This window comes from Scardinius erythrophthalmus (assembly GCF_964197995.2).
Source record: "Scardinius erythrophthalmus genome assembly, chromosome: 14".
Lineage (NCBI taxonomy): Eukaryota > Metazoa > Chordata > Actinopteri > Cypriniformes > Leuciscidae > Scardinius > Scardinius erythrophthalmus.
This window is the reverse complement of record NC_138234.1, coordinates 18,182,287-18,206,996: the sequence shown is the minus strand read 5'-3', so window position 1 is coordinate 18,206,996 and position 24,710 is coordinate 18,182,287. Positions and strand designations below refer to the sequence as shown.

General features: G+C 37.0%; 1 protein-coding gene across 1 annotated transcript in view; it reads left to right on the top strand.

Annotated features, from left to right (window-relative positions):
* zranb3 (zinc finger, RAN-binding domain containing 3) overlaps positions 1–24,710 on the top strand; it is a 56,537-nt gene that overhangs the window by 9,313 nt on the left and 22,514 nt on the right. The window contains exons 4-13 of the mRNA XM_081385279.1: positions 4,342–4,360; positions 4,444–4,622; positions 7,255–7,486; positions 11,076–11,161; positions 12,598–12,769; positions 16,509–16,625; positions 19,054–19,173; positions 21,434–21,553; positions 23,314–23,493; positions 23,749–23,913. Coding sequence (XP_081241405.1) covers positions 4,342–4,360; positions 4,444–4,622; positions 7,255–7,486; positions 11,076–11,161; positions 12,598–12,769; positions 16,509–16,625; positions 19,054–19,173; positions 21,434–21,553; positions 23,314–23,493; positions 23,749–23,913 — 1,390 coding nt within the window. The remainder of the gene's footprint in view (positions 1–4,341; positions 4,361–4,443; positions 4,623–7,254; positions 7,487–11,075; positions 11,162–12,597; positions 12,770–16,508; positions 16,626–19,053; positions 19,174–21,433; positions 21,554–23,313; positions 23,494–23,748; positions 23,914–24,710) is intronic.

Here is a 24,710-nt window from a genome sequence, read left to right as displayed (position 1 = left end):
CTTACCACGGTTTTACTGTAGTAACGTTAAGGTGTTCATAAAAGTGAAAACAAAGCATTTCTACAGTGGTAGAAGTCATCTAGACCGGTTATACAGGTACAGCATGTATTATAGTTTTTTATTTTAAGATTTTTCTCCACAGATTAGCATTATGCTAATTTTGTTCTCTGTGCGTCACAAGAGCTAGAAACCCACTTTTATCAATGGCGTGCTAACGCGCAACACCCTCACACCACGTCAAAGATGCTAATAAAGCTGTAATGCACCAGCGTATGGACTACGACTACATGTTAATTCATCATATTGGATGATGAAATGCTATGCGAGGGCGGATTAGCATACGCCGTGCTGACACAATTACTGCGGTTTAATGAGCCCTGAACTCTGAACCACCAATCAAAGCGCTACACCATCAGCCACCATGTGCCACACAGGAGCCAAGCTATATCTGTCTCTGTATCGAGCGCCGTGGCCGAGACGATCAATAGATATTGATCTGAGATGAAGGCTTGCAAAGAAGTGATACTGTACGGCCGCTTATAATTGCATCAGAAGTGCAAATGAAGGCATGGAGGAAGATTAAGAGATTATTCAATATTAGGCTTGTAATGAAAGTGGAATAACAAAGCGAATTAGTGCAAATTAAGTTGTCTTTACTAGTTCTGTCGGTGGCCTTCATGTCAGGGGCAATGACTCGGGCAAAAAAACAGCAGGTGTGTATGGACTGTAGTTTTAAAATGCCTTGAGAAGGTATTAAGGATGTGCTGAATATACATTTTAATATTTGACTAGTTGGATTTGTGACTTTTCAGTCTATGTTGGTTAGGTTTGATATATTTTCACGATTGTGAATTAGGAAACTTCACAAGCTGAAGCAGTAACATTTAAAAACATGCTCGAATTAAGTTCACGGTGTTGTTGACAGGCAAATCAGACGGGGCCATCCTTCAGGACACAGCGGTGCATCGGTTGCAAGCGCCGTTATTTAAAGAACAGTGATTAATGTGTGAAACGGCACATACACACACACACCTGAGAGCCACTCGAGGCGTGTGAGAGCGCATTACACAGCGCCAGCAAGTGCTCCAACAATTTGAAGGCAAGAAAAAATAAAACCCCACAGGCAGGACAGAGGCTGTTAATCATCCTTTCACAGTAAGGGAGGAGAAAACAAGATGAAATGGCCATCATAGCTGTCTCTCTCTATCTCTCTGTCTCTCACCTCTTTATCTTTATTTGCTCTTCTGTCGCTCCTAGACATTTCAAGAGGTCACTTTATTCTGTTATCGATACTGATAAAAAATATCATAAGGTTAAATTAGCTTACTTTTATGCCTTATTACCTTTAGTAATAGTATCTGTGCCCTTTCAAAATGCAGTGACATTAATACTATGGTATTTTTATATATAATGCTGTTTTAGTGGGGTTTGACCTTGGAAATAAACCAAAACTTTTAGGAGTTTTACTATTTAAAAACAAAGAAATTCTATAGAGATTCTGGACTATCATTTTCAAAAAACACTAATGCTATTGTACTTTTTGTTTATTTTCAGTGTATTTAAAAATGTATTATATATATGTGTATGTATATTTTAAATATACAGTATATTGTGTGTGTGTACATATATATATATATATATATATATGTACACACACAATATACTGTATATTTAAAATATACATATATATAATACATTTTTATATATATATATATATATACACACACATGTATTATTCATATTATTATTAGTAGTAGTATTTATATTAATTCATTATACAAAAAGTTATTGTCACAATATTTACATGTTGCTTTCATTATAGAACAACAATTCTAGTTCTCTCAACATGATGTACTATGATGTCCAACAAAAAAAAACATAATACTTGATACTTTTTGTTTGTATCAATGAATCAATTAAGATGGATTTGTTTCTAAAATTGTTACAATACATTTTGCTGCATTAGACTTCTGTGTAATGTATTGTTTGGAAAATGCGCTGTATTTGTACACTGTATGCAAATTTCGCATCAGCATTAGCTAAATGCGCTGCTGTCAAGGGAGCGCGTTTATAATGACCATCCTGTACGTCATCGCCAACCGAGGCGTTGCTGGAATCCGCATTAATAAACCAAAAAGAGTAAATAAAACAAAACAAAAAACAAAAAAAAGATGCAAAGCTCTTTCATTTTGTAGCCCTGCATGTATCTGCTTCACTTCTTCCCAGTAAATCCTTGAACACTGCCTGACGCATGAGCAATTAAATTTTTTCCCCTGAAAGAATCCACAGAAGATCAGTGTCTCTCGGCATTACTTAAAAAAAAAAAAAAGAAAGAAAGAAAGAAAGTGAGATGAAAAAGAGGAAACATCTCCCCTCTAATGAGTAGATCCGCTGTTTGAACAATGGATACGGGCGACTTGCGGAGCACTGTGACATTTCAGGAACGGAAATAAGAAAAGTCTTGATGCTTTGCTTTCTTACTGGTATCACCAGGATATAGACAAATGTTGTGGGCTGTTTTACCATATTTATTTGCATCTATCTTCAGGTGGCATTCGAGGAAGTTTTAGATCTTTGCAGATTTATCATACACTAAACACTAGGCAAGAGATGAAAAGTATATACAAGATGTTCATAAAACACTTTTATGTTATTTTCTTTTGAACAAGTGTACTATGCAGAGATGTTATAATCTATAGTCAACAGCCCTTATAAATAATATATATATGGGCTGTTGATTTAATGGCCCTAAATGCCCATTTAATGGCCCTAAATGCCCCTAAAATTAAAGATTGTGGAAAAAATACCCCTGTAGGAGATTTTTATCTCATATTCATATCATATGATATTGTTAAGCAATATCACACAAGTAATGAGCCCAATATCACACGAGTGATGTTTCTGTCCCCAATAGCATGAGTGCAAATGTGATATTGGTTTGACAACAGGTCAATAAATAAGTCTAAATTTTACCAACAAAATATTACCTTTAAAGCCAGAGCAGAACTGTTGTGTGTCTCCGAGCAACACGATGTTTCATTTCTGAATGAATCCGCGTTTTGAGCGAATCGATCGGGTGAACCAATGATTCATAAAGAGAGCCATTTAGTTCATTCCTGAATGATTCAAACGTTTGAACTAATTGAATGAATAAATGAATCAATTACTCATTTAGACATTACCACCTACTGACAGTTATTCAGAGTATAATTTCATATATCCATATTAATAAAAAAAAACATTAAAGGGATAAATCACCCAAAAATTTTAATTGAATAATTCTGTTTATTTACATTTACTCACGCTCATGTCATTTCTAACCTGTATGACTTTTTTTCTTTGGCTGAATATAAAAGAAGATATTATGAAGAATGTTGGTTATGTTTTGGTTACCATTGACTTCCACGAGACTTCCAAGATTTCCTGTTATCTTTAGTATTGTATTGTGCTTATTTAATTTAAAAGCGAATAAGATGAAACTTTTTTTTTAAATAAAAGTACAAATATTTTAAATATTATTTTTTCAGATTTTTAATTGTTTTTATACTTTGTATAAATCTTTTTATACTTAAACTCTTCAATATTTATTCAACATTTTCAAATAATGTTATATTTGAACATTTCATTTCATATTTATTGAAATTGTTCAAAATATTTGAAAGTATAATGTTGAGGTAATACAATAAAGTCGGCTGGCTGATTTTGTAGTATAGTAACAAAAACATCCTGTTTAATTCTAAGGGTTATCGAGTGGGTGTAAAATGATCACATTCTTCACATTTTTGTTGACTGTTTTTAAATGAAAAATGTAAGGCTACAAAAGTGTGCAATATGGATCTTTTTGTTGCTGCTTTGATTAGGAATCAAGCGGTTTATATCTTCAACGACAACATGCTGAGCTCAGGATGTTGGCTAAATTTAATTTAGAGGAGCAGCTTGATTGATTCAAGGCCTATATTAGTTGTTTATTGGGGTCTAAAATGAATGGCCGTTTTAAATAAACCCCTGTATGCCGCAATAGGGCTCCACACGGCTCTGCTTCGGGATTGAGTTTTTCCAAGCTGTCTGGCTGCCAGTGTGAAATTGGTCGTTGAGTTCAGGTGTGCGGGAAATTATATTGAGCAATGTGCACTGGCTAGGAAGCCCAGCTTTCACAATATTGCCTGGATCAATACGTGCCTCTCCGGACATCGGTTTAGGGAAGAAATTAAAAACGTGATACAGAGGGTAATTATTTAGAGAATGACTTGAAGATGTTCTGGAGTCTGGGTAGGTCAACGTCACTGAACTCTGAAAGTGTGAGTTCGATATGCCTTATTAGTTTTCATTTCTCTTTTGCAGGTGTATGATTGCAGATGAGGTAAGAGCAATTTGCTTTTCTCTACTCTGATCCAATTCGTTTTCCCAGAGACTCCTGAGACCACTCACCATTTTTGCCATCAGATGGGTTTGGGAAAGACGATCCAGGCCATTTCCGTGGCGTGTATCTTCAAACATGAATGGCCTCTGCTGATCGTGGTACCTTCATCTCTCAAATACCCTTGGATTGAAGAGCTGGAGAAGTGGCTCCCTGAACTCGACCCCAGAGACATCAACTTGGTGGAAAGCAAGACCGATACAATGTACGACAACTTTAAGTTCAGTAGATGTTCAGTTGGAAAGGAAGTGAATTGACAATCACATTTATTTTCTCCATTGAGAAATTCATTCTTGGCGTTAGCATCTTAAGTGATTTATATTTAGAACTTAATATATAATTTAGTGATTTAAAGATTGTCAAAGATTTTAAATGTAAAAGATAATAATTTTTTTTTTAATTATTATTTGTATTTATTAATTCATATACTTAACTAACCATCCGGAAAACATTGCATTCTATTTTAAGTGTTTTATTTTTGTCCAAACATCTGATAATCTTCTTAAAAACAGCAGATTAACATATAATCTAAATATTCAACGTCACATAAACATCTTAATGTTGTTAAAATGGAGAAAATGTAATGCCTTGTAAATGTTTGCTACATTCAAACACCCAATGGGCATCTCGGGCAATCGATCGTTTAAGTTTGTTTTGCAGTCCCTGACACATCGGTTCGTAATTCATTGGGATCCAGTGGACCGTACTAGAGAACGTCTGCACTGGTGGCCGAGAGATTTTTTGCTCAAAATGAAAGATTGATTCTTTCAGACTGTGTGTGAGTTTAATCATAGTGGCAAAATTGATTCATGAAATTTATGACTGAGTCTGACTTTGAAGAAGCCTCCGGAAAAGTTAGGAAGAAATCTCTTGATTTCTTTTCTCCCCTCCTCTTTGTGTGACACATTTTTATGAGTAGCTTTAGAAAGTTATGAACGCCATTCTTGCAGATTTTCAGCCTGTAGAAATACAAAACAGAAGTAAAATCTGTTCAGTGACTACAAAATTACACTGCAGACGTGTGAAATCAAATCACCTCCCCGGAGAGATATTAAACAATTCCCAACTTATCTCGCCTTTTACAGCTTGGAATCTTCCGTGAAGAATACTTTAGCTCTATCTTAGGATACAGAGAGAGCTTATGAGAGCTGCTCTTCCCTTCCACAGAGGATGCTGGGATTGATTGTACAGCCCATGCAGTCAGAGGGTCATGTTGTCTTTTTGCCTGTTATTGACGCTTCTAAAAAGAGGCTCACAAATTGCTCTGTTTACCCTGAGAATTCTGGCCCGAGGTTGAGCCGACCTGTAAAGTCATTACCATGGCAACATCTCCCTCCGAGCTTGATGAAGGCCTGTCAGCATGGTGAATGATATTTTAACTCTAATGGCTCATAGTGCACAAACATCATTTCCTCTTAGTGTACGGCTGGGCGTCTTTACACAGTCTGTAACTGAAAACCGTGAGGCTAAAGATTGTAAAATGCTTTTACGACTTTGTGGCTCCAATGAAAACACTAATAATTTAAACTATTATAAATATGTCTACGTGTGCACGGTTTCTGTTGTGACGGATTTGTAAGTTACGACTTGCTAGTGTGTTGTGAGCAAATATTGGTTTTGTTTTAGACAAAAAAGTAGTTGGCAGAGGCTATTTACACTAACTCTGCCCAAGACATGGGATTGTCACCAGTAGCAATATAGGTAAGGCGCGTGGAAGAAAGTTTTGAGGCGAATCGACCCGTTTTCGAATTCGCCGAACTTGCTCTACTCCTTTTCCCTATAAAATATCAGATCGGAAAGGCAGTTATTTTTAATAAAAATTAGGAAAATATTCAAAAAGTGAATATAGTGTCTAATGTGAGTTTATTAATAACGTTTTTTAGGTTAGGGGTAGGTGTAGGGAATGCTTTATAGTCCCAATAAGACAGCATCCATTTAATAATTTTAATAAATATAATCATTTACACTCTATATTATTATTATTGCATACTGTTTAATGTACAACAACACTGAGGTGCAAATAGTATCTGCCACTATTTATAAGTATAAATAACATCTAAATACTATTTACATTTATTGCAAAGAAAATACTGCTATTTTTACCTAGTGTAAATAGAATATATCACTAATTTCACTTACTGTATAGTATCTATTGCTATTTAAACTAAGTGTAAATAGCATCCGTCGCTAAGACGGATCGCTAAACGTGACATTTTTTGCTTAAATTTAAGCTTACCTTGTCTTGGTTGTATATATTGTGTATAAAAGCGAATTTCACTACGGAATCCTCAAAATGTCTGTAACTTGACGCATTTCCAAGTACGTCTGGTGTTTTTAAAACAGTCTGCAATAAAGGAAGCTGTGGGGCTAAAATGTATAGCAAATTTTGCGAAAAAATTATTGTCCGTAAAAACGTTTTAATCATACACAAATCCTAATTTTTTTTATAAAGTTATTCAGTATTACAGTAAATAAAATTAGGTATTGTTTAGTAAATTGCTCTAGCTTTATTTTGTGATATTGTGTATAAAAGTCTTTAAAGACAACAGACATACATTCACAATGCAATTTTTGTAATGTGACATTTTCAAAACGGAGCCGGGTGGGACTTGATTTAATCAGATTGAATTGTGAAAATTTAACCATGATATTATTGGTTAATATTATTTTTCCTGCATCCTTCACCATCATCAGAAACTTGTTTTAGAGATGGAGACCTGCCATTTCGTTTTTTTAGCGTTACATGCATTGATGACTCTTACACAAAAAGACCACATACAGTTATTGAGGAAGTGAATATAAATCCATTGCACATTTGAATTTTTTTTTATTGGCAGGAGTATCAGCACTAGCAAAGTGACAATACTGGGATACGGGCTGCTCACGACAGACGCACGCCCCCTGCTGGAGGCCCTGAACAAGCAACGTTTCGGCGTCATCCTGGTGGATGAATCCCACTACCTGAAATCTCGCAACGCAGCTCGTAGTAAAATACTGGTGCCAATCATTCAGAACGCCAAGCGTGCCATCCTTCTAACTGGCACCCCGGCGCTGGGCAGACCAGAGGAGGTACGGTTTCCTCCAAATCTGTTTGTCATTTGCTTTGATTTATTAAGCCATTTGGTAATATGCAGCACGGTTTTGTTTGAGCTAAACCAGGAGGAGATCTTGTCATTAGCTGACATATTTCCCATCCTCCAGTCATCGCTCATGTCCTCCAAAATTGCAAGTACGATAATATCATAAACTAAAAGTTTTGATAAGTTTCCCCCCTGAATATTATCACTTAAGTTATTAAAATCATTTATTTTACTATTGTACTACTTCACACTATAAAAGGATCTGGTTATTAAATGAAGTTCCCTGTTCGGCACATGAGTTTACGTTAGAAATAAACATGTGAAGTCGTTCCCATTTCTTTTGTAAAGTGACAGCTTGGAATTTGTCACGCAGTTACTATCTCGCTGGTCTAATGAGCCACTCGCAGCGAAATTAAATTAATCAATCAAACAAGAGATCGTTTTCAACGTTTATCCTTTTATACGACACAGCCCGGTAATTTGGCACCAGTGACATCCCATTTCATGTGGTTTTGTCCACCTTGTTCTGTTTGCTTCGATATTACGCTGGCGTGGGTGTTTATTTAACCCAGTGACCTCTATTGAGGGGGAATATCAATACCAAGGGGTGATGTGAGGAAAAAAGAGGGGATTTTAAGTGATTTTAGAGCCACAGCTCTGAATGAGAAGGAAAAGAGAGAGAGAGAGAGAGAGCTATCTTTCTGAGGTCTCAAAAGCACAACGCTCATCTCTGCTGTTATTGCTCTGTCCAGAGGTGTGCCAGCAATATTTGTAGTTTGCACAAACACCCTTGTCTCGCTCTGTTCCTGTCTCTCTTCCTCTCTCTCTTTAGTGTTTTTGCCCAATCGCCTTCTCTTTTACATTGTCTGTCTCTTTGCTTTCATGTCCTAATCTTTTTACTCATGACAGTTTTAGAACCACAAGAATCAGGACTCTGAATTCTAGTCGATTCTAAACGGGGTGGACACTTTATTTAAATTGAAACAATAAAAATGATGGTACAATAATAAATCACATTGTTCTGTACATGGATGTCAATCGTTCAGCTGCAGAAACATTGAAAATACGTTTTCTATATATTTCTGGTGAACCGAAAACAAGGGCATTGAATTTTCTCAGTAACACTTTATTTTAGTGTCCTTGTTACATACATGTTACATGTACTTACCATAGTAATAACAGTAAATTATGCATAATTACCCTATAGTAAGTGCATGTAGTTGCTTAATATTACTCAGTACTTAAATATATAATTACACTGTAACAATAGCCGCGTTTCCATTACCCTTCAAATTGCGCAAATTGAAATTGCGCATTGAAAATACGCTCAATGGAAACACGTCAATTTCGCAAAAACTCCCCATTTATCGCAAAAAAGTTTATATGCTTGCATGAGGTGGTTTTTCAGGCAATTCGAAAAGAAATATTTCGCAAAACTGCAATGGAAACAGTTTTTGCGCATTTACAGGTCACCTGACTTAGAAGGCGCAGTGTGTTTGGACAGAATATAAGACAGAGTTCTATTGAATTCATAAAAGACAAAAGAATGACAGAAATACTGGATTCTAAACCTCAAAGAAATGCCACAATCAAGACCTCAGATCAGAAATGAGTGAGAAAAACACAGAAACCCTTCATATGTGCCGCTCACAGACACAGTATAAGGGTCTTTCCTTGCCATTAATGCTTGGATAACACGCTCCATTAATAATAATAATGTCTAGTGCGGTACGTGGCTGTGATATATATAAACTTACCAACGTCCGTTGCCATGATTTTTGGAATGACTTATCGCGAAAGGAAAAAATTACGTTTTAGTCGCATAACATCAGTTAATGGAAATGCCGTCATTTCGCAATAGTTTTTTATCGATATTTAGAAAAAATCGCAAAAGTTTTGCGCAAATCTTTAATGGAAACGCGCCTACTGACACCTTAAAATAAAGTGTAACCGAATTTTCGTATTTATTTATTTTCGGGCTCAATTTGAGGCTTACAAAAATTATGATTCAACAATATGTCGTGTTGTTGCATGCATAGATGTTGACTTTCTTCTGTTATTTCTAGTTGAAATTCTCTTTAAACCGTTTGTTAATCAAGTCTTACTAATCAATACGTAAAACCATTGTTAGGAGAAGAGTGAATTTGTGTAAATGTTCTTAAAACCATTTTTACAACCTGAGTGGATTTGTGCAAAATGTTTATAAAACCCGAATAACGGGCAGAATAAATTTCTTAGCAAATTTTTCGCAAAACCATTCTTACAAGCCGAACAAATTTGTGTAAACTTTGGAAAATCATTCTTAAAAGCTAAGCAAATTTCTTTGCAAATTGCTTGGAAAACCATTCTTACGGGCAAAGCGAATTTGTGCAAAATGTTCGTAAAACCATTCTTACTGGCAGAGCGAATTTCTCTGCAAATTATTCGCACAAAAAATAAACATCTTATGTGCAGAATGAATTTCTTATTCTGCAAAACCATTCTTACAAGCAGAGCAAATTTGTTTGCGAATTTATTTACAAATTGTTTGGGAAGCCATTCTTAAGAATGGAACGAATCTTTGTGCCAATCGTTCACAAAACCATTACGAATTTTAATCGCAAATCATTACGAAAAAACATTCTTACGGGAAAAAAAAATGTGTGTGCAAATCGGTCTTAAACCATTATGTAAAAATCATTTGTAAAAACTATTCTTACGAGTAGAAAAAATCTGTGCAAATTATTTGTAAAATAAAAAATTAAGTACAGACTGAATTTCTGTGTAAATGGTTCACAAAACCATTTTTTATGTAAAGTCTTTCATTCAGTTCAGTGCAACAGTGGCGAAAATGGCTTCATGAACATTTTATATTTAATTCATCCTGCTTGTTTTATGAATGAGGCCCACTGAACAAACTGTAATTCCACTCTTCACAGCCTCGGTTTCATTCATGTCGTATTATATATTGTGTTTACTCTGAATTGTTTTTTAAAGCTGTACTACCAGTCACTGATGGCCAGTTATAATGTATTGACCAATACATTATACAAAGACAATACTAAAGGCTTCATTTTACATTGTTTACTTTCCTAGTATATTGTGAGAGCTGCTGTTTTCCTTCTTGAAAATGTTCACGGGACAAAAATGTAAAGACCTCTCAAGATGTCCTTTGTTGTGTATATTATGGGAGTCTCATCCTCTATTGCTTTCCTAATTCCCCTGAAACGTCTTGCTGGACTTCTTATGAAAGACAGTGTTTTCTTAATTCATCAAGTTTAGTTTATGCTTACTGAGCATAATGGGCACTGTGAGACTTTCTCTTAGAGGAAACACATTTGCAATTTATGAACTTAATACCTGATTTAATCAGCTTTAATCAGCAAGAGTATTCATTTGCACCAGCTATAAACAGAAATCTGCTGACCGATTTTCAATAAACTCATGATTGCAAAGGTCCAAGGTCAGAACTATGAAAATCTCCCTCTTTTTAATGGTATTTTTTCCCATTTGGTCGTTACTACTGTAAAGTTAGTTCTGTATATGACATTTATGATGTCACATTGTTTGATGTTTTGACATCTTGCTCTCTTTTTCAGCTTTTCATGCAAATTGATGCTTTGTATCCACGGAGATTTGGAACCTGGAGCGACTACGCCAAAAAATACTGCAACGCACACTACAAGTAAAAACTTTTCTTTTATTCCGCAATATAAAATTCAAATGACTAATTAATAAAAAGCATCAATGCCATGCACAATCCAAACAGTAAACGTTCCTACATTTATTTAATTAGAAGACTTGCAACTAGTTGTTTGACGCTAAATCTACACGCCATTTTATAATTATTATTATTTACCATTTATTTCTCAGGCAACTTTTACTGATAATCATAGAATAAAAAATTGTAATTCAAAGATTCAGTTGTGTGGAAATTTAAGTTCTGCCAATTTTGTTCCATCCTATGATTTTTCCATTATTATTCATTTTAATGATATTTTTTCATGTTTTTCAGTATTTCATGAAATTGACTTGTCAACTTCCATCTTAGATATTTTTTCACTAGTCTTATCACAGTGCATTCTGGGATTGTTTTCTCGAAGTATACATGTGACACTTGCTTAACATTTGGAAAAATAGGGTTGCACGATAAATCGGCCACTATATCGTTATCGGCTGATATATGTTCATTTTTAATGTTATCGTTATCGGCCCAAAAAGAAATTTTGGTCGATATATTAAAGCTGATAAATAATGTGTTATTTCTTCAGATGCCAAGATGGTTTTGACACCATCTTGGCACTTCAGATGCCAAGATGGTTTTGAATTGCTTAAAATATGATTGGAATCCCTTCAAAAAAGAAAAATACATTTAAGTGCAACATGCAGCCCAAGTCTGTCATATAGACAACATAAAATTATTATGAGAACATTATAATTGTGTGCTTGCGACATTGATTTTGGTGGTGAGACTTTTGTTTTTGTAATCGGGCTCTCAAAAATTATACAAAAATGTGAATTTAGATTTATCGGCCAATATATCGGTTATCGGCTTTCAAATCTAAAGAATTATCGGTTATCGGGCAACATTTTCATATTGGTGCATCCCTAAAAGACGATGTAAATTCCTTTTTAAATAGATGTTACACTTGTAACACAACTCTATGATGCTTTGAAATGTAGACAGCTGCCTAGGTTTTGGTTCAGAGCTATGATTTGTTTATGTGTGTGTAGTAGAAACATTAATGCGAAGCCAAAATATCAGTTGTCATGAAGATGAGAGGTGTTCAGAACATCTGAGAGGAGTTTTGTTCCCCTGTTCTTCTTATCAAATCTACAGTGGAGAAATGAAACGACAGCGATTCACACAAGGGTCTCCGAGTACAAATTAATCTACCGAGGAAAAAGCTCTGCCACTCGAAAGCGTGCCCACAAGTTCCTGTCAATCATTCGTATATGCAGCAGTAAACATAAAATATTCATAATTAAATCGCTCGTACACACACACATTTAGGACCGAAAAGGTCTCATTACAATGATAATGTCTGAGGATTGTGGTGAAATGAGGTGGATCTATACAGCAGAAATGCAAGTAAAATGCCTGTGGGTTTTTTTGTGCAGGTTTTTCGGGGCCAGACGGCAGTGGGACTGTCGTGGCGCTTCTCATTTGGACGAGTTACACCAACGTCTGAGTGAGATTATGATTCGTAGACTCAAGAATCAGGTGCTGACTCAACTGCCACCCAAAATACGCCAGCGAATTCCCTTCGACCTTCCTAAAGATGCCGCCAAGGTATACAGTGAACGTTTCAAAACAAGTTTCTCAAGTTCCCACAGCTTCACAGCTCAGAATATAAAAAGTTAATATGTTCATGAATATGTGCCATGCTAATACATATGTTTTTTTGTTTATTAATATCATGGTTATCTTGGAAGTTAGTGGCATGGTATTTATCAAAGTAACCAATACTACATTTTTATAGTATTAAACTAACACACTTGATAGCCCCAATAATAATTAAAATTTTATAATTTATGATTTTATCTTTTATTCATGAATTTTTACTTGAATTCTAATAATAACTTAAATCTAAGGAAAAACTTGCATACATTTTTTTTTTAAATATAATTTCTGAATAGTTTTTTTTATGTATGCATTATTTTTTCTATTGCTTCAAGTAATAATACCTTGAATCTAAAAATAGTTTGAAGTAAAAACTTGCATAAAAATAAAAATAAAATATTTTTTTATATAATTTCTGTAGTTTTTTTAATTTATGTATTTATTTGACTAGAAATTATACCTAGTAAAAATACCTTAAATAAAAATACCTTAAATCTAAAAATAGTTAAAAACTTAAAAACAATAAATAAAAAAAATAACTTCCAAAAAAACAACAAAATATTTTAATTTATGATTTTTTATTTATTTATGCATAAATTAAATTAATAATACTTTAAATCTAAAAATAGTCAGAAGGAAACATCTGAATAAAAGTAAAGAAAAAAGAAAAAGACATTTACATTAAGAAATCATCATCCCTGAATCGTTTTTATGTATACTTTAATTTTACTAGTAATTAAATTAATACCTTAAATCTAAAAATAGTTCAAAAAACACTTGAGGTTACATTAACAAAGGTTGCATTAAAAAACAACAGGCGAAAGAACAAACAAATACAATTAGCAGTTTCTTATGTTAGAAATGGCATTGATATCATCCATTCCAAGTAGTTTTTCTGCTGTCTCTCTCTCTCTTTCTCCTTTACACTTTTTTCCATCACTTGCTCAGAACTAACAGAACAATAGCAGATAAATATAGTGATTTACCCCAGTATAACCGCCCCGTGCCTGTTGCTAGGCAATAGTATCCGATTAACACAAATTATCATTTCATCTCACTTGTCTCTGATCACTCTCTTTTATTTCCACATCTTTTTTTTCCTTCTTTGGCAGCCGAACAAGATGCCAGCATGTTATTCAAAGAGGAATGGACGTTAGTAATCATCACATTCTGTTCCGAGCCGTCGCGTTTAGCGGGACTCGGCTTATAATTGCTGTGTCGTCTGAAAAAAAAAAATGTCAGAGGTGCTTGTTCCTCCGTTATTTCATTTTCACGTGAACTTTCTGTGGACCAGGGCGGCAATGTGTGAGAATCCTTCAGTCTGGCTGGAGATAAAGACGTTTTTTTTTTTCTATGCATCTGGCTGCCTCTCTCTTTTCCTGGCGATTATTTTGTCTGTCTGTCTCTCTTGCTGTCTCTCTCTCCAAGTAATGAGTGTGTGTGGGCAGGAGTGCTTGTACAGCAAGTTTTGAGTGTGTGTGTCAGATTTCAGAAACACAAAGAGCAGCTCACCTGCTGTAGGACCTCATAAATCATCTGCTGTCAGCACACTCTCTCTCTCTCACACACACACACACACACACACACACACACACACACACACTGATCCAGGGGACAGATGTTCGACTTCAGCTACCATCATTACCTAAATCTCACCAGATCACTTTTAAAATTAACGACCTGTGTCTTAACGAACAGTTGGGCCGAGCAAACACACACCCTGTGACTCGTTTGCTAGCTGACCCTTACAGACGAATTTATGCATTTATATTTACAAACACACTGGCTGTTCAGCAATCATGCATTAGGTTATTTAAAATAAGCCTTTTTTGTGTAATGTTGGTTATTTTGTTATTTGTTTATCTATCTCTGTTCTGTCTGTATGATTGACAGTACCTGTCTGTCTGTCTGTCTGTCTGTCTATCTATCTATCTATCTATCTATCTATCTATCTATCTATCTATCTATCTATCTATCTATGTCTGTCTGTCTGTCTGTCTGTCTGTCTGTCTGTCTGTCTGTCTGTCTGTCTGTCTGTCTGTCTGTCTGTCTGTCTATCTATCTATCTATCTATCTATCTATCTATCTATCTATCTATCTATCTATCTATCTATCTATCTATCTATCTATCTCTGTCTGTCTGTCTGTCTGTCTGTCTGTCTGTCTGTCTGTCTGTCTGTCTGTCTGTCTGTCTGTCTGTCTATCTATCTATCTATCTATCTATCTATCTATCTATCTATCTATCTATCTATCTATCTATCTATCTATCTATCTATCTATCTATCTATCTATCTATCTATCTATCTATCTATCTATCTCTGTCTGTCTGTCTGTCTGTCTGTCTGTCTGTCTGTCTGTCTGTCTGTCTGTCTGTCTGTCTGTCTGTCTGTCTGTCTGTCTGTCTGTCTGTCTGTCTGTCTGTCTGTCTGTCTGTCTGTCTGTCTGTCTGTCTGTCTGTCTGTCTATCTATCTATCTATCTATCTATCTATCTATCTATCTATCTATCTATGTCTGTCTGTCTGTCTGTCTGTCTGTCTGTCTGTCTGTCTGTCTGTCTGTCTGTCTGTCTGTCTGTCTGTCTGTCTGTCTGTCTGTCTGTCTGTCTGTCTGTCTGTCTGTCTGTCTGTCTGTCTGTCTGTCTGTCTGTCTATCTATCTATCTATCTATCTATCTATCTATCTATCTATCTATCTATCTATCTATCTATCTATCTATCTATCTATCTATCTATCTATCTATCTATCTATCTATCTATCTATCTATCTCTGTCTGTCTGTCTGTCTGTCTGTCTGTCTGTCTGTCTGTCTGTCTGTCTGTCTGTCTGTCTGTCTGTCTGTCTGTCTGTCTGTCTGTCTGTCTGTCTATCTATCTATCTATCTATCTATCTATCTATCTATCTATCTATCTATCTATCTATCTATCTATCTATCTATCTATCTATCTATCTATCTCTCTCTCTCTCTCTCTCTCTCTCTCTCTATCTCTCTATCTATCTATCTATCTATCTATCTATCTATCTATCTATCTATCTATCTATCTATCTATCTATCTATCTATCTATCTCTCTCTCTCTCTCTCTCTCTCTCTTTACATTTGTCACCTCATTATTACTGTCAAGTTATACATTGTGAAGCTTATGAAAGAGCCCTGGGGTGAATAATGCTTGTGTGTCTTTCACATACTCTGTTTCCTTCATTCACTGCTTGACTTCCTGTCAGTCTGATGTCCAAACCCTGGCAGCACCTCTCGGGTAGTGCAGTGTTTGTGTGAAAGGAGACGGAGAGGATCTGCATTTGTTTTAGGGGCAGGCAGAGCAGGACTCGGTGTGTGTGCGCGCAGGAGATTTATGGTGCCGGTACGCTGTGTTTCCATCTTCCACTGCTGCTGTCACTGTAGCGCTATAATTGGGCAGGTCACATGACCCAAGGAGTCGTTCTGCAACTTCAGGGAATTGTGTCTCCTTCCTCTCGCTCCCTCTACCCCTCACTTTCTCTCGTTCACTCTTCATATTTCTTTATTTTCTGTTTTTCTTGCTGCTTTTTGCCAAACACGGGGAAAGTAGGACAGTTTACGATATCATTAATTGTGCTGCCCTTTATAGATTCTCTCTCTCTCTCTCTCTCTCTCTCTCTCTCTCTCTCTCTCTCTCTCTCTCTCTCTCTCTCTCTCTCTCTCTCTTTCTCACAGGAAGCGAGTGCTAGTTTTGAGCAGTGGGAGAAACTGATGAGCTCTGAGAGTGAGAATCAGTTTGTGGAGGTGATGAGTCTCATCACACACATGTATAAGCAGACCGCCGTTGCCAAGGTAAAGCGTGTGCAATATCCTCAAGATGTTTATTTCTCATTCCACGTCGCCCTAATTGTCTAAAATGGTTGTGGATTTTGATGTTGTAGGAATTTCTGTGCATTTTTACAGGGTTGTATAAGAGTATTTTGTTCCTTTGGGCTTCAAAACACTCCTTTTAAGTGTGGGATAGATCAACCGTATCATTTTTTTCTTTTGTTTTAAATGTCTGACTCTCATAAAACCTGTAATGAACACATTTGAGCTTCACCCCAAAATGAAAAGTGGAAAAAATAAGGATTTTTTTTTTACATAAAGATAGTACAGATTTTTTAACAATAGCAATTAAACACATTTCTCTCCAATTCTCATTACTATGGCTTCAATGTAAGATTATGAAATGTATCATCCATCAGCTGAAAATCATAAGTCTAATCTCCTAAAAAGTAACATGACTCCGCTCCTCAACAAACCTTCCTCTAAAACAAAACACTAATGCACTAGATCTACATCGGATCTGTTATTTTCAGTTTCTGTGTAGATGGAAAAGGACGTCAGCCCTCATTTTAGCTTCAGCTCTTTTTCTGAATGCCATCAGAATAACGGCCATCTGCAGTGAGTTTCCCTCTCTCTCGTTCCCTCTAACGATGAGGGACAGCGTGATATCGCCGCTAACGACCACCATGGCAACCGGCCCTTCTGTTCTCCACATCAAACACCGCGGCATTGCCATGGGAACGAGCTCCAGGGGGGCCGGTCCAGCGCTGAGCCGACCTTAATGCTGACCTTTTTGATTGCCCGACATCTTTTCCTGCAGATCTCGCTGTTTCCGAGACTTAACAAGGTGTTTTTATGAGCTCCAGGCGAGACCTGCAGTAACTTTTTGTGATTTTTGCATCACTCGGATGAACTTTAACGTCACAGGAAAGTGACTTCGCACAGTTTTGTCGTGAAAAGCAGGCTCTACCAACACGTTTGCTTTCCACCAGGAGTTTTGGACGTTCTTTCTTCTCAAACTACAACCACTTTATATCGTCCTCCTGAGCACAGCGTGTGTCTTAAATGAAGCTTTCCACCGTGTGTGTGCGTCAAACCAGCCCGCGTGTGAAAGCAGTGTGCGTCCCCGACGTGCCACCGTGTGTGTTTTTTTTTTTAATTTGTCAAACCCGTGTGTTCTGGTCCCTGCTGCTCTTGTCCTCCTCGCTCTTTCATTTATTGTTTGCCGCTGAGATGATATCCTCTCGCTCTCTCAGGGCAGAAATGTGCGGCGTCAGGAATGGTGTCACTTTTTGAAATCACTGTTTTTGCCAAGTGAAAATGAGTGAGCCGGAGCCACCACGCGCACACGTACACTTGAGGCTGTGAAAAAAAAAAAAAGCCTTTGCGCTCCTTCACAGACAGTTTTGGGCGCCAATTAGGCGATATTAAAAAGGCAAAACTCTCCAGTAATGAGAAATTGAAGCGCAGCTTTGAAACTCAGGAAAAGAGGACTGGCTTGCGGCAAATGACTCAATACGCTGTTCATTTAACAACTACGCTAGACATAACGGGCATTAGCTCGAGTTCATCTCAAAGTTTAGGGATTTAAGAGGATTTTGGAGAGGGAAAAGCAGGTATCGGAGGATAAAAGGAGATTGAGATTAAACTGGTAAAACAGAACCTCTTTAAATGTGGTAAATCACAGATAGCATGTTTTATTTATGAAACGTGGCAACTGCAATATTGTAAAAGACACCAATGTCTCTTATAAATAGTTAAATTATTGACTAGATTTTTACAGAAGCTGCTAGGAAGGTTGCCAGGGCATTGCTATGCGGTTGCGCTGGATTTCTTTTACACGCACACACACACACACACACACACACACACACACACACACACACACACAAACACACACAAACACAAGCACACATTTATAATGTTATAAAAGATTTCTATTTCAAGTAAATGCTCTTCTATTGACTTTAATTCTTTAACTTTCTATTTATCAAAGAATAAAATGAATCATGGTTTCCACAAAAATATTGCAAATATTGAAAAGCACAACTGTTTTCTGAATTGATAATAAAAATAAATGTTTCTTGAGCTGCAAATCAACATTTTATAATGATTCCTGAAGGATCTTGTGATGCTGATGACTGGAGTAATGATGCAGAAAATTCACAGGAAGAAATTACCTTTCAAAATATGTTATAATAGAAAACGGTTATTTTAAATGGTAATAGTATTTCACAATACTAATCTTTTTACTGTATATTTGGTCAATAAATGTAGATTTGATGAGCAGAAGAGCAGGAAAAAAATCATACCGACCCCAAACATTTGACCGGTTGTGTATATAAAATGATTTTTGTGACATATTAGTTGGAATTCCTAAATTGCATTTGCTGGCTGGATCACGATGTGTTTTACTTCTTTATTTTTCTCTTTCTTTCCATCTCTCTCTCAGGCTGGAGCGGTGAAGGACTATATAAAGATGATGCTGGAGACCGAACAGCTGAAGTTTCTGGTCTTTGCTCATCATCTCAGCATGCTGCAGGCGTGTACCGAGGCTGTCATCGAGGCCAAGGTAGGTGTTGTGTGTGTGTGTGTGTGTGTGTGTGTGTGTGTGTGTGTGTGTGTGTGTGTGTGTGTGTGTGTGTGTGTGTGTGTGTGCGCGAGCTGAGACTCCAGTGAAAGCAAAAGTATGTCAGCACCTCAACACTGTTCATTAAATCAGCCAGCAGCAAAGCCTGTCACACCACCGTCCCAACACACACACACTGACCCATTCAGAGAGAGAAAGAGAGATGTGTATTTGTGTGTGTGTGTGAGCTGAATGAGAGAAAAAAGTGTTTTTGTGGGGAAAAAAAACAGGATGAAAGGGCTTGACAGGACTAAAGGAGGTGAAGGAGAGCGTGTTGATTCCCTGGGTAGAGTTCATTCTTTGCTTTAACACATTCCCTCAGTAGGGCACTGGTTCATTCTTACAGCATAAGAATGGGTCAGAGTCTTGCTGTCAATCAAGTGAGTTTGTGTGACTACCACTTTAGTTATATTAAAAAAAGAATTCATGCAAAAACGTCAATTCTGTCATCATTCTGTCATCGCCTGTTGTTCTAAAGCTAAATGGCTTTCTATATTCTGATGAACAATATTAGAGAAATTTTGAATATTGTGCTATTGGAAACATTCATAAAAGTTTAATAAAAATCGTCTATTCGGCTTGTGCGCTATATTTCAAGTCTTATGAAATCATTTTGACATCCATCCTTCTAGTCGCTTTCATTAGAGTTCTTGGAGTAACGATGTTTGATTCATGAATTAAACACTAATTTTGTGTTGGAGTCAGTGAGTTGAATTTGAGAACCTGATTAGATTAATCGTACTGATTTTGTGAACTGGATCAAACAAATCAGTATTTTTTGTTTTGTTAAAAAGTGAGTTGAGTTCGAGAACCAGATCAGTCCGGTTGGAAATGAATCATTCAGACTTGTTTTGTGAACTGGATCAAGTGATTCAGTAATATTTCCATTAAAATTGAGTTGAGTTCGAGAATCTGATTAGTCTGATTTGTAAATCAAACATTAAGAGTGTTTTTTTATTTTTTATTAGATCAAATGATTCAGTATCTTTTTTTGTTTTTTTTTGTTAAAGATGTACATTTAAAAATATATGTATTTATAACTAATAAAAAACATGGGAATATCAAGGACTTTTAAGGTAAAAAGTGATTTCCAATTCTTGAAAATTCATGGAAATTAATTCAATTGAAAAGGTTATGGAAACAGCATGGAAATAAAAATTATGGTTTATTGAAATCTCTATAGTTTTGCTCTATTATTTGGCTTGGATCTTTAGATTGAATCAGTTGGTCTAGTTCACAAAACAGTCTGAAAGCTTCATTTACAAATCAGATTGATCAAGTACTCAAATTCTGATCCAGAATATTGATCCAGGTCTGACAAAACCATCATAAACTTTGGTTTGAACTAACAGACATTTCATCAGAGCTGTTGATTCATCTTTTACCACTATGCGTTCTTTTTGTCCCTGTTCACACAGCGGCACGCTAAAAACACTTTGCACCCTAAAGAGCGCGACTGGTTGCCGACACGGTGACTTCACAGATATCTCACTGTTTTAATGAGAGCTTGTTTTGTCAATTTCCTCTTCTTTTAGACCCCCAGCCCCCTCTCTTTTCCTTCATCTCTCTCACTTTCTTGTTTCGCTGCTCTCTGACCAGACGTTTGATCCCAGACACTGTGAAGATTTTCTTCCTTTTTTTAGTCATCATGCCGTTAATTGGTGCTTATGAATCTTATGGGGAAGAGGGGGGCCTCGCACCAGCAGGTGTGATCGCATGCGAACGGGGTAGCTTATGCGCTCCCTGCGTTCTCACACCTGTCACGCTCCTTGCAATCCGAGCGATAGATGGGAAGAAATGTTAGGCAGGAAGCTAAAATTAACACGGGTGAGAAAAGTTCTGAAGTTCTGCCAGGCGGAGAGAGAAAAAGGTGTTGTACACCGCTTCACCTGTGTTTTACAGCTGTCAGATGATGGTAGGAAGATGATAATGCCCAAAATGTTCTTGAAACACACTAAAAAGTTGCCAACTCTGGATGTCTTTGCTGATAAGTTTTGACTTGAGTGCGCTAATGCTCTCTGAACAACCACAGATCTGCAAAACTCAGTCTTTATGGCACTTTTAATACTCCTTAAAATGCTTTGAGTTGGAAGGCATTTTGATTTTTCCTTCATTAAAAAGCTTTTACACATAAAAAGAGAATTAAAAAATGTTTAAAATCAAAATTCACTTTAGACTCTTTATTTTCCACATTTTTTTCCAGGCTAGTTATATCCGCATCGATGGCAGCGTTCCCTCTGCAGAGAGGATTCAACTGGTGCATCGTTTTCAAAACGATCCAGGCACGCGTGTGGCCATACTAAGTATACAGGCAGCTGGACAGGTACTGAGGACTCAACCTTATAAACAATGTTGTAACACCTCAACTTCATGAACATTGTACTGTTGTTTGTAAATCGTCACACCTTGTAATCGCTCTCTTCCTCTTTATATTTCTCACAAGCTCGTAACATCTCAACCTCATAATCATTGTATGTTTGAAATGCTTCACACAATTTGTAACAGCACCACTTCATAAACATTGTAACGTTCCTCTATTCAGAAAGTCTCACAACCTTGTAATGCTCAACCTCGCAATCATTGTATGTTTGAAATGCTTCACACAACCTTGTAACATCTCCACCTCGTAAACATTGTAACATTCCTTAATAGTAATGTCACAACATCACAACACTCAACCTTGTAATCATTTTAACATTCCTCTATAGAGTACATCACACAACCATGTAACACTCAAACTTGAAAACATTGTATTGTATTTTTTTTAAACTTAACACAACCTTGTCAACCTAGTCTTCTATTATTTACACTTCACTCAACCTTGTAACACCTCAACTTCGGACAAATTGTAATGCCCCGCTTTATACGTTACAAAGTCTTGTAACATTCAACATTGCATACATTGCGCGGTTCTTCTTTATAATCAATGCAAACTTGTAACACCTTAACAGTGTAAACGCTGTAATGTAATCACACAGCCTCAGACCAATTGTAATGCTCCCCTTTATATGTCACACAGTAACATTCAACATTGTATACTTTTTACTGTTCTTTAGACTTAAAAAGTAAGACTTAAGGCCCATACACACCGGGACCAATATCGGCGCGCGTTATTCGCCAGCGTTTTTCAACGCGTTTTTTGTTCACACCCAAGCGATTTTCGCTGACGATGAGCCGAGTGAACATGCATATTCATTCCCTGACATTAGATGGCGCTTAATACCACTCCATAACAGTTCTCTTTTATCAAGATTTTTGTAGTCGCTGTCGCGTTTGTCATAGTTCTTTATGTTCCGACACCAACGAGACCAGCAGCTCTACATTCATCTTGCCTTGCATCTTCCTCGTCTTATTTCTTCCCGGCAGTGTTTAGACGCTACTTGGCGTATATCTTCTTCGCCGTTACGTATGTGTGCTCGGCAAGACCGTTTTGTGTTTGAGCGCCCCCAAGTTGTGTTTTACTGTAACTTCAGAAGCTCCAGACACGTGAGCAAAAGCGGCAATCTCATCGGTCGGATAGTTTTTGACGCGGCGCGTCAAACCAAAAAAACGAACCCGAGGCGTTTTTTTTAAAATGACGCTTTTACGCGTGGCGTTTTTCGCGTCGGTGTGCACACTCACATTGGCGCCCTTTGTTTAGTTACGAGGCGTTAAACGTCGGCGAATATCGCGCGCCAAATTCGTCCCGGTGTGAACAGGCCTTTAGACGCAAAAAGTAACACCTTAACGCCTTAAACATTGTAATGTTCCCATTTGTATGTCACATCCTCCTAACACCCTGACATTGTGAACTCTGTACTTTGTACTTCACACAGCCTCAATACACCGTAACTTTGTAAACATTGAACTGTTAATTTATACTTCACGCTGATGTTCATAACATTTCACGCAACTTCGCAAAACCTCATAAACGTCCGTAATGTTTCACACAACCTCGTAACGCCTCAATCTCGTAACCATTGCACTGTTCTTCTTTATTCTTCACGAAACCTCATAATACTCTAAAGCGTGTCAACCTTAATAACTTAATATTTTTGGATGACATGCAAATATTGCTGTAATACTGTATCCACTTGCACTCAGGGTTTGACATTTACGGCAGCGTCTCACGTGGTCTTTGCCGAACTCTACTGGAACCCAGGACAGATCAAACAAGCAGAGGACAGAGCACATCGTATAGGACAGACCACGACCGTACACATCCACTACCTCATCGCCAAAGGAACCTTTGACACGGTCATGTGGTCCATGCTCAACAGAAAGGTAGATCGCCGCTCTCTAAGCTTCAGTTAAGGAAAAATGTTTTTGTGAACATTACTTTAAATGTACACTTTTAAATTGGTGGAAACTTAGTTTCTAGACTTGCCGAATTGCTCTTAAAATAATCAATATATAATGTCTTAGGACTAAATAAAGAGGAAACACATTATCTACTGTAAGCTTTGGAGTGTAAAATAAGGGCTTGTTTGGGAAAATTTGCTTTCATTTGCTGAGAATCTTACAAATGATTTTGGACAGGAAACTGTTACGGGCAGCGCTCTGAATGGAAAGAAAGAATATTTGAAGGCTGAGGTGGGAGACCAAGAGAAATGGGACTTTCTGAACTTCGCTCAGGCATGGACGCCAAGCGAGACCGTTAAGGGTGATTCTGAGGACGACAAAGACGGAATTTTCTTCTCTCACGTACGTAAAAATTGTCATCGCCACAAATTAAACGTAAAAGTGACTAGGGTTGTAATGATACCATTAACACAGCAAATAAGAATATGCTTTATGCAAAAATGTTAATATATACATAAAAATTAACATTCATTGTTTTCATTATCGTTAAAGGATAATTCCGGTATTTAACACCTTGAGTCTATTTTGTAGTTTTTGGATGAACTAGAGTGGTGGACACAGAAATTTTGACGATGGGTCCTGTCTCGACTTTTTGACTCGTTTAGAATCGCCTTTGACCGCTTCAGAGTGGCTGGCTATGGGCATGCACGAACATGTCCTTAAAACAACCCTTAACGTTCGTTTTCAAAACTGTGTAACTCACCGAGTGGTTAGTGGTGTTCGTTGATGATTAAAAACAAATATATCGGCGCAATGTATGATTTCAATCCGTGTTATTTGCTATAGTGGAACTATTTTTTCAGATACCTCACAACCGCGTATAAACTTCCGCTCGGTATTTGAGTCTGAAGCGTTAGCATACTCCCGACCACTTGATGGCGACAACCACTTTGCCGTACAAGGACGCGGTATGGAACTCGGTGTCTAGCGCATAGAGCACAGTTGCTCTGCTCACGCTAGCCTTCTGAGAGACGGAGAACTGAGCAAAAAGACTACAACCAGAGAATGTCTAATATGGCGAGAAGTTTCACTCTCACTACACTTCCGGCTTCTGAACTGGTTGCAGTTCCACTCTGATTCCATATGAGGGCGCTCACAGGACGAGTGCAGAATGAATGGAGGTCAACGGTGGTATACCC